The following is an 11,164-nucleotide window of genomic DNA, read 5'->3' as shown; positions in this document are numbered from 1 at the left end:
TTACACAAACTGAGGATGCTGAAGGCATGAGAAATTTATAAATTATACAATAAATTGACGATTTTCAAAAATTACTGCAACAACAAGAGAGGAGAGACTGAACAATTCGAATCTGGCAATTCGAATGTTTTAATTGCTCATTCACGAAATCGACGCTCACCGGAAGGAGAATTTCAAAAATTCCCAATTTTCTCGTTCTAAATCACACGTCGGCTTACCACAATATGTTGTAAAAAATGATTTAAAAAAAACAATAACAAAGCAAATTTTAAATTTACAAAAAAAAATGATTATTTAAGTATAGAACATTGTCATCTTTTACAACTTCCTTGAAAATGGTGGAAAATATAGCTCTTTTTACTTAAATTTACTTAAAAAAAAAAAAAAAAATTGCTAAATTAGCTTAAAGATTTTTTAATATAATAAAACCACTTTTTACGACTTTCACGCGAAAAATTGAGATGATAAACTTTTAATTTTCAAAAATTCTGACGTTGGTGTTTCTATCATTTGCGAAGTTAAAAAAAAAAACGTAAAATGAAACGTGCTAATGTACTCCAGAATGTTCTAAGACTGACCTTAATGAAATTTTCCGGCATGTGGCTTTTTTATTATTTATTTTATTATTCTAGTAGTATCCTCTGACTCACTATTTGCGAATGAATTTTATTTCTAGAAGATATTGAAAATATTTTTTTTTAAAGATTAAGATAAAATTCGATTAGATTTTTTTAAAAGTTTTCATGTATAAGTATTCCTAATTCGATTTAATCATTTCGAAAATCATTAAAATAACTTATTTTAATATTTTTTAGACTGGGTGTATTGGATAGTTTTTTATAAGTTTTTTTTTTCGGTGTCTAATAGTATGTATTAGAAAAATCTCATTATTTCTTATGAAGTTTTATTGAAGAAAGAATAAGTTTTGATTCACTCCTTAAAAAAGTATGGAACCAAAATAAATAAAAATAAAACAACTTTCAAGCTAATCTCAGACTCACGGAAGAGCTATTTCACGTAAAATTGTACTTTTTGTGTGTTTTTTTACAAAGAAATGTACTGGTAAGCTGACCAAGCTTACGAGAGCTGTGTTTCTTTCAGTGTACCAATTTTGTGAGAGCAAACTAGAACGCGAATTAGTTTAAATACGCGCAAAGTCGGGAAAAGTTGAAAAGTCATACCCTAAGAAATGTTTGGAAGGCCATATCTCGAGAACGGATCCATAGATTTTCATAAATTTTTTTTTGTTTGAAAGGTCTTGGAGTCAGCTATAACATATCGAAAAATGAGAAAAATTTATATCGCCATTTTCGAAAAATTCGAGTTCGAAATTTTCGAAAACTTTGTTTTTGACTTTAGCGCCTCTTGCGGTCATTTCTCGAAGTTGCAATGTTCTAGACATTTGTAAGGTTTCACGAAACCTTTCATTTGCGCTTGAGTTGATCAAGATCGGACCTGTAGAACCCGAGATATGACATGCCAACTTTGGAAGGCTATATCTCGAGAACGGCGACATAGATTTTCTTCATTTTTGGCATGAAGCTAGATAATATAGTCAGCTATAACATATCAAAAAATGAAGCAAATCGATAATGGCGTTTTCGAGATATTCATCGAAAACTCATCGAAAATTTTGTTTTTGATTTTTGGCCCCCTAGCGGTCACTTTTGAAACTTCGGATGTTCTAGAGAGTTGTAGGGTTTGTTGAGATCTTTCATTTGACCCCGGGTTGATCAAAATCGGTCAAGCCGTTTTCAAGTTATGGTCGATTTTCGATGAAAAATTGTGGCGGCCATATTGACTAAATGGCTTGACCGATTTTCGAAAATGAGGCATCGTTGGAAAGCTCTTGATGGCCCCTACAACATATCAAAATTTCAGATTTTTAGCTATTACAGGGGCTGAGATATAGCGAAAACAAAATTTTGAGGTTATCCAAAATGGCGGACGCGGGGGTGGGGGGTAAAATTTGACATCATAATCGGACGTCTTCCAGTCGACTTTTAAACTTTGCCGTTTACCGCAAGTCTCTATCTATTACCGTTCTCTTGCAATTTAGGGTTGAACCACGGCGGACGGACGGCCGGACAGACGGCCGGACGGACGGCCGGACGGCCGGAAAAAAAATTTTTTGGCGCATACGTTTTTTGGAATGTGGGGACCCTAATTCGTGCTCATCCCAAGTTTGAGCCCGATCTGACGACTTTCGATTTTGCTCGGTACACAAAAGCTGTGTCTGAAAGAAACACAGCTAAAACATCAATTAAAACGCCATATCAACAAAAGCAGGGGCATAGGTTTATCACTACATTTTAATTATGTAATTTTTATTATAATATTTTAAAGTCTCACGAATTGGTCGTTCCGACTACAAAATCATGAAAACAGTCAGTTGAAGCTGTACTGGTCAACATATAAGACAGAAATACGATTGTTTAGTTGCAAATTTAAAAATTCATCAAAATAAAAATGAATATAGTTCTAAATTCATTGGGAAATATTTTTAAATTGAAATTATTAAAATCAAGACGTGCTGCTGTGACAATTTTGAGCTTTATCGGTCTTCTACTTGCTTTAGTGAATAGTGTAAGCTTAAGTGTTGTGATTGTGGCTATGACCAATGAAGTTAACAAGACCCTGGAAAATGGAACAGTTGTGCTTGAGAGAGAATTTCAATGGGACTCCAAGGAGCAAGGATTAGTCCTTAGTGCTTACTACTACGGTTTCTTGTGGACACAACTGCTTGGCGGTATGCTCGCTTCTAAATTTGGTGGCCATATTGTACGTAATGTGTGAATTTCCATTTAATTCTATGACCTTGGTAATTGAAAATTCCAATTTTTTTTTTAAATTATAAAGGTTTTCGGTATTGGAAATGGTTTAGGTGCAATTACAATGCTCCTTTTACCATGGATGGCTAATTTAGGGATCTACTACTTTGTTGCCGGAAGAATAGTTCTTGGTTCACTTTCGGTAAATAAGTAAAAAATCTTTAAAAACAAAAAAAGTTGATCTAATAAAAGATTTTTGTTAAAAAATAGGGAGTAGTGATACCTGCTGTTCAAGAAATATTCTCAAAATGGGCACCAATTCATGAGAGAACTACAATGTTGGGAATTGCTCTATCAGGAACACAAAGTGGATCCTTCACTGCATTCCTCTTATCAGGATATTTTGTTCAATTGCTAGGATGGCAGAGCGTTTTCTACATATCCGGTATGAATTTTTCCCGCAAATATTTATTGTACAAAAATCAATTGAAGAAATCCTTAAAAGAAAGTTTTGTTTCTTTTTAGGAAGTTTCGGTGTTCTATGGGTGTGTATTTGGATGATTTACATTAGGAAAGATCCAGCAAGTGATCCACGAATTTCACACGAAGAACTAACATACATACGGGAAAATCTGGAAGATTTGAGTGCAAAGAAAAATCTCAAAACCCCATGGAAAGCAATCTTCAGCTCATCAGCTGTCTACGCAGTTATAGTGGCTAGCTTCTGTGATCTCTGGTCACGATTGACTTTTCTAACGGAAATACCCAATTTTCTCAACAGTATGGTTCACAATGATTTAGGAACAAGAGGACTTTTTGCAGCAGCCCCTTACCTACTTTGCCTCTTGCTTACCATCGCTGTTAGTCCATTCTTGGATTACCTCCGAAGAACTATTTTTTCAACGAAAGTTGTCAGGAAACTTGGAACTGTCTTTGGATTTCTCGTAACAGCAACTTTCCTTGTTATTATCCCGAATTTAAGGGATGAAAAGGCAACTGTTGCCTGTCTCATTATTCCCGTAGGGGTTTCAGCTGTAACACTAGTCTCGTACATGTAAGTTCTCTTTTACGTTCTAAGTATCATACTCTATTCATGATAACTTTACATTTCTGTGAGACCTAACCACTTGAACGGAATATGTGTTTAAAACTTTTAGTCTACATTGTTCAAAAAAGTTCAAATCACTTCTTTGTCAGGCTTAAGATTTTAATCTAAGTTTCAAATCTTTTTTACGAAGCCTAATTTTTTTCAAAGCAGGCTTTTTTTCAAAGTAGGCTTTATTTATCTTAAAATCAGGCTCAGTTGTGTGAAGACAGCTAAATGAATCAAAATTGGTAAAAATATCAAAAATTGCATCAAGTTCTGATTCAGTCTGATCTAACTCAAACACTTAGTAATTTGATCTTAGAAAACTAAGGTCTAGCTTAAAAAAACTAAATCATGGTTTAAGATACGGACTTAGCCTGAACCCAATATCACAAATACTTAGAATCTGATCAGTTAAAAATTCATTTAAACTATTCATAATTCTTACTTCACGCTCAAACTTTTCCAACTTGGTGGAGCTTCTGTAAAAGTACTTTTTTAAATCTTATTTTCAGGTCTAACCCTCTTGACATAGCACCAAATTATGCTGCAATTCTAACGGGTATCGCACAGACCATTAGCTCAATTCCAGGTATTATTTCTCCCTTCCTTACTGGCGTCATCGTTCAAAATGGAAGTCAAAATGAATGGGAAATTGTTTTCTACATATCAGCTGGATTTTGTATTTTTGGAGCGATATTTTTTGCCATTTTTGCCAAAGGAGAAGTCCAAGAATGGGCAAAAATCAATTCAAGAGTAGCAACAGAATTGCAAGAAACGCAAATATCCTATCCAAATTAATATGAGTCTCGTAAAATGAATATTTTCTAATCTTTTCTTCTTAGTTTATAAGATTTCTGGTATTCTGTGAAAAATATTTTAAAGATTTTTACAATTTAAATTGAGAATTTTCAAAGACTTTCAAAAACTTTGAAGAGAGAAAATCTACTGTTTTTCTTGTTCCCTGTGTTGTTCTGTGAAAGAAAATGTATGATTTAAGCTAAATGAAAAAGAATACGTTTAAACCCCTAGTCTACCAAGTAAGGTAAAGTTCAAGCCTAGTTTTAAAATTTCTTTAGCTTACATGTAAATAAATAAGAAGTAAAGTTTGTGTTTAAAATGAGTGCTCTCTGATTGGCTGAAAAATTCGAAAAAAACCTAGCAAAACTCTCTTATTTTTTGCATTTTTATTTCCCCTAAAAAATTAAAAGATTTTTTTAACCAACTCTAAATTCACTTTATTCTAAAAAAAAACTATTTTAATTCAATGAACAAAACTTAAAAATAAATGTTGGTTACTAATTGAGAGAATATAAACTTTGCTCAATGAAAAATTTAACAACCGCGTGTGTTCTCATAAAACTTCTACTTAATATGTCTGACAATGACTTTTCAGTTTTTTTTTCTAAGTGGAAAATAAAACGTAGAAAAACTAATTTCTCCACCAGGAACTGTTTGGAGTTTCATTTGAGGGCAAATAGCAGAAGGTTTGTGAATTGTGAATGTGCTGCAAGGTGGAACATGGGTGCTGAAATGTATTTATTGAATGTGCTCTTGTGATTTTCATCTCTCTCGTGTTTCGGTGTAGCGGCAATTCGGGATTTATTCCAACCTTCCGGCTATTGGCAGGAAGTGCGGAAAATGCGAATGGGCACCAATCTTTTTCGCAAGCACTAACCTAGGCAATGTGAAGCATTTTTTCCAGCTCCCCAAACAATGCTCGCTTTTCTCAAAATCCTTGTTTATTCTCGCTGCACCAGCAAAATCCTTCGATGTAGGAGTGAACGTTCCAAAAGGACGAGAGAATGTCCAATCTTGTTGTTGAGCATTTTGCAGTGGACTGGAATTTAATTGTTAACAAACAGTATTGAGGGTTTGTGAAATCAAATATATACGATGTATGTTGGTCAATATGACGGCAAACGAGGGAATTTTTCAATAAAAGCTCAACCAGAGGTACAGAACCCACTCCTCCCTGGCTTGACTTTGTTCCACATGGGGTATTGGAATTATAAGCGAAGGGGTGGGAAAAGGGAAAAAGCTCCTAATTCTCATTACAGCAATACCACAAGAATTCAATCTTGTGTGCAGAGAGCGGAAGCGCCAATTTTTACCCTCAACGACAACATTTAGCTGCGGCGATACACAACTGAGATTCCCATGTAGACCAACCACATACACCCCATGCCGTCTTCCCAAGCAACTCAAAGTAGTCGTAATGTACTACATCCGAAAATAAAGTAGTACATAATGTAATACATAAACTTATACGTAAAGTAGTCGTATAACATTACTTTGGGAATCATCAAGTAGTACATTTTTTGGTCGAAGCTGACAACTTTACGTAATACTTTACGACGTGAAAATTCCTGGATTTAGGCAAAAAAATTTTTGCAACATTTTGCATTTAGTGAAACATTTTTGTATATTTTGTATGCTTTTTTCCCCTTCTCGTTCATATTTATTGCACTCACTCTCTCTCCAAATTACCTGGTGAAGCACATTTTGGGTGCACAAAAATGTTCTCCGTTTTCATGTCGTCCCTTCTCTTAGAAATATTCTCTAATTTTTTGCCACATATAGAAATAAAAAATTTCATGCGTATATATGCTAATAATTTTATGCGAGACTATATCCTCGACAGGAAATAAGTCATTATATGGCAAAAGTATTGAGAACAAATAAAAATTTTGACTATTTATTAAAATTTTTAACTAAAAATAAATATTTTTATATCTCATATTAATTCATATGTTAAGTATTTGCTTTGCGAATGCTTGTAGTAGCTCATAATGTGAATTTTATTTATATGAATTTACTCAAATATTTTATAAAAATAGTGATATTAATTTGGGCGATCAAAAGCAGCCGCATTCACGAATTTAGTCAGTTACATCAGCATAATTTGTACGTTCCATGGGATTTTTACAACAGTTGTAAAGAGTGGTGATAAAACCGACGATTTTTCCACCATTTTTGTGAATTGCATACCTTATTTTGCAAGAATTCACGAATATTGTCAATAAACAAATATTGCTAACAAGGAATTCTCTAAAAACTTTCTATAATAATTAGTATAAAAAAAACGTGTGATCTTGTAAGATTTGATAAGAGTTTTTAAAAACAAAAAGAAATTTAGAAAATAATATTTTAGATTTTTTATGACACCTTATCTGTTCTTTTACTTAGAAATGGGGTAAACTTAAAGATTATCCTGTAAACTTCATGGAAAACAAAAATAGTTATTAAGAAAAGTTTACCTGCGCACTGCAAATTTTATTGCCCTTAACACTTTTTAAGTGTAAGGGTCATAAAGGGTATATTTTTCAGGTACCTATAATTGAATTCCAAGAATTGAAGATATTTAAATATTATTTACTTGAATGCATAGAATTTTTAAGAAATGTGAATATTCGTTAAAATAAAATATTAGTTAGATACATATTGTGTTAAAAAGTATAAATATATTTTTATCTTCAATTGCATACATTTGAATCATAAAGATGACGTAAGGGAGAAGCTTACGATGTTTGGGAGTTGTGAACAATTTGCCGGAATGTTCATCCGGAATGAGGTTATGCAACACAATATTGTAAAAATCTTAAAATATCGTAAAGTTCTTTGCGATATTCAATAATAAGATTCGCTGATAATTCGCAAAGATGATAAAATTATTAAATAATTTAAAAAGGTTCAAAAAACAATAAAATTTGGCAAAATTCATTGCAGTATTTACGACTTCTTAAAGACTTCTTTTTGGTAGTCGTTCATTAAAATGTAATTTTTACATGTTTCTAAATAATACAGAAACTAAAATTACAGCTAAAGATGTGTGCTCCATTAAAACAAACCTTTTGAAGATATATTTACTTTATAAATAATCAGCAATTTCTTCAAATTACAAAAATTTTCAGCTGCGTGATACCGTATTTTACGACTTCTTAAAGACTTATTTTTGGTTGTCGTAGAAATGAGTCGGTTACAAAAAAATATTTTTTAATTTTCAGTTATTTTTTATTAAAGAAGAAAATTCAAAATTGTTTATTCCAATGATAAAAGTAGAAAATAAAATTATTATGTAGAATTAGTTTTTCTAATCGAATAATAACCGCGGAAATATTCAATATTTTGTTCAACGCATTATGACTTCTTTAAGACTTCCTTTTCGTGGTCATTCTCATGTTTTTCTTTAATTGCGTTTTATTGTAATTTTAATCAACATATTGCACTAAAATGTATCCAGGAATTGTTTATAAGTAAATTACAACGATGAAAGCATTTCAAAATGTCATTTATATTAAAAGATTAAGCAAAAAATGGATTTTATGTTCACGACTACTCACGACAACTTTACGGATCCTCATTACAAAATGTTGTCAGAACTACGACAACATTACGACTACTTTTCTTAAAAACTACTAAGCATTCAATTTGTGTATACTATTTTTATGTCAAATCGTAGAGTAAATGGCGACGACCACTTATATTATTCAATTATAAACAGGGATGCAATAATAATTAAAATATTGAGAAAAGAGTTTTGACTAGTCGTGAAAACCCAAAAATACGACGTCTTAAAGTACTACATAAAGTTGTCAAAGCAGTCAGTAGTCGTGGCGTGTTGCTTGGGTTCTCATCCCACCCCCACACAATAGCTCTGAGAATCATGTGTGATATCCGGTTGGTTTGTACAGCACACACCATACCAAAAGACAGCGTAGAAAAAATTCTGGGAACAATTACAACGACCATCCCCCACAGAAGAGGATGAAATTCCGCATCCACCCCAAACCATGCGGGGGATGATGGAAGCATTTCCGTTTCATACACTCCATTTCATCTCTCACTTTTCGCCAAAACACCATTTGGGGGGTGAATTGTGATTTTTCTTTTATTTTATCTCCTAAGTAGCCATTCCTTTTATCTCTCAATGGGTGCGTTGCGTATACCAATTTTCTCATCTTCCCTCCATTTTTCTTTCATCCCCCTTCACCACCCTCTTTGTATAACTTCTATACGACAATTTTCCCATTTTTCCACCCCTTGCAAAAGTTACGCATACACAAAAAAGAATTCAATGAACTTTTCTCCAAAGGAGAATTTGACTTGAATTTTGATCCTAAAATATTAAATTTATTTTTAGGTAAGTAACATTATACCCTCCCGCGAGATTTTCATGGCAAATCCTTTTTTTATTTCAAGGATAAAACAATCCAGAACAGATAGAACATTCGCGGAGAAAAGTCGCTCCTGCGTCAGACAGATAATTCCCTTGGATGACAATTGAAGGACTAACCCCCTTTCACGAGGGTTCACCTTTTGAAATGCGAAAAATCCACTCAAGTTGTCAATGTACTCAGGAAAAAGCAGAGTAAGAAATAAATTAACACGATGATTTGTACAAAAAAAGAATTATGAAAAAATAGCTTCAGCACAGCCATTGAGAAAGGCATAGTTGTGCTGAAAGTTGTGCAAGAATTGTGATTTTATTCTGGGTTTGGGCTTCGATACAATTTTCCGATGCTGACTGGGGAAAAAGTGATTTTTCGATTTAAAGAAATCTTTATTGCATTTCAAAAATTCCAATAAAATATATTAATATTCTAAAAATATAATTTATTATTCTAGGGTTGTTAAATTTTTTTTTAAATAATGTTCATTTTGTGTTCTAAAGAATTGTTATTAGAAAACAATTTAATAAGAAATTTAAATAAATTGTTAAAACATTATTGAGAATAAAAAAAAATATTGAAAATTTCAAGGGGTGTTTATCTGAGTCAAAATTTTCGGATGATTCGTCGAGATTCGGATTATTTGTCAAGGAATTTTGGATTATTCGGTAAAGTACGGATTATTTTTCAAGTTTCGAACTATTCATCAAAAAATTCAGACTATTCGTTAAGATTCGGATTATTCTTCGAGATCCTACGTCTTCTTTTTAATTTTTTTTCCTGACCGGACGTCATTTCCCATAGCCTTTCTAGATTCAGATTATTCTTTAAGATTCAGATAATTCGTCGAGATTCGGATTATCATCAATTAGATTCGGATTATTCCAAATTCTGATTATTCGTCAAGATTCAAATTATTTGGAGTCGGATTGTTCGTTAATTAAATTCGGATTAATCGGTAAAATTCATATTATTCGTTAAGTTTTGGATTATTCGTCAAAATTCAGATTATCTTTCAGATTCAGATTATATCAAGGATATTCAGATTATTTTCATAATTTTAACAATTCGTCAAAAAGATTCAGATTATTCGTCGAGATTCGGATCATTCGGCAAGATTTGGATGATTCGGTAAAATAAATTGAAATATTTGACAGAAAACACCCCTTGAAAAATTTGATCTGAACCTATTACGGAAATATTTTGAAATATTAAAGAATCCTAAAAAAACTACTCTCAATAATATTAGGAGTATTGGGCTTTATTCAGCGACCAAGAAATCCTTGAAATCTTTAAATTTTGTACTGAAATTTCAAGATTTCAAGCGAATTTCAAGGGTTTCTTGGTCGCTGAATTAGACCCAATATTAGGAGTATTTATTCGTAATGTTTCTAGAATATAAAGAATATTAATGACTTATTTTTCAAATATTATATTCATTATATTCCTATTTTTGAATAATATTCAAAATATCCTTTAAATTAAAAGCGAAAATTGGAATTTTAACCCTCAACTTGAGAAGAAAGAATACCAGGAAATCTTCTCAGAGTGTAAAGTCTAGCTAGCTGAATGGCGAGATGAAAAGGCAAAAGCTCCGGAGGGATAGTGAAATTGCTCGCCGTATGATTTTCTCTGTGAGCGCGCCCTTTTTTCCCTCATGGGGAGCCATCGCACGTTGTCTACACGGGGATGAGATTGAATCCCTCGTCTGGCGATTTATCATCTTTCGCCATGGGGCAAACATTGGGGGAGGTGGATGAAGTTGGGTGAAACGGGGAAGAGAGATGAAGTGGTTATTGCAATGAATTTCCCGTGGTGTCGTCTGGCGTCCATTTGTCGAAATTGGGTATTATCTCCTTTGCCAAAGTGCGTCGTGCCGTCAAATTGGACTGCGTTGCTCTCCTCATGCAAGAGGCCAAAAAAAAGGCACACACAGAGAATTTTATTTATGTAGTGGAACCAAAAGCATAAAAAGTCACTGCGGAGCTTTTTGGGTGGCACGCACGCAAAGATGTCCACATAGGGTAAATAGAGAAAAGGGTACCTACCCCATATCTTATGTAGTAAGGAGATGATTGTGGAAATTTGGTGGGAGGGGAGAGAAGAAGAAAAAATAGCAACAATGTCTGCCCAAA

General features: G+C 33.1%; 1 protein-coding gene across 1 annotated transcript; it reads left to right on the top strand.

Moving 5' to 3' along the window:
• Positions 1–2,387: 2,387 nt before the first annotated feature.
• Positions 2,388–5,309, top strand: LOC129796158 (vesicular glutamate transporter 2-like). The gene is made up of 5 exons (XM_055837927.1): positions 2,388–2,781; positions 2,860–2,973; positions 3,042–3,216; positions 3,297–3,825; positions 4,374–5,309. Exons 1-5 carry the CDS (start codon positions 2,470–2,472, stop codon positions 4,657–4,659), a joined length of 1,416 nt encoding a protein of 471 aa, XP_055693902.1. The 5' UTR covers positions 2,388–2,469; the 3' UTR covers positions 4,660–5,309.
• The last annotated feature ends 5,855 nt before the right edge of the window (positions 5,310–11,164 follow it).

Source organism: Lutzomyia longipalpis, chromosome 4 (genome assembly GCF_024334085.1).
Source record: "Lutzomyia longipalpis isolate SR_M1_2022 chromosome 4, ASM2433408v1".
In the NCBI taxonomy this organism is placed as follows: Eukaryota; Metazoa; Arthropoda; class Insecta; order Diptera; family Psychodidae; genus Lutzomyia; species Lutzomyia longipalpis.
This window is presented reverse-complemented; position numbering and strand designations above follow the sequence as displayed.

What these genes read in the sequence shown, in the direction of transcription:
- LOC129796158 (XM_055837927.1), top strand. Translation starts at nt 2,470, where the DNA reads ATGAATATAGTTCTAAATTCATTGGGAAATATTTTTAAATTGAAATTA. An exon ending in CTAAATTTGGTGGCCATATT is followed by an intron (nt 2,782 to 2,859) that starts GTACGTAATGTG and finishes TAAATTATAAAG; the next exon opens with GTTTTCGGTATTGGAAATGG. An exon ending in GAGCGTTTTCTACATATCCG is followed by an intron (nt 3,217 to 3,296) that starts GTATGAATTTTT and finishes GTTTCTTTTTAG; the next exon opens with GAAGTTTCGGTGTTCTATGG.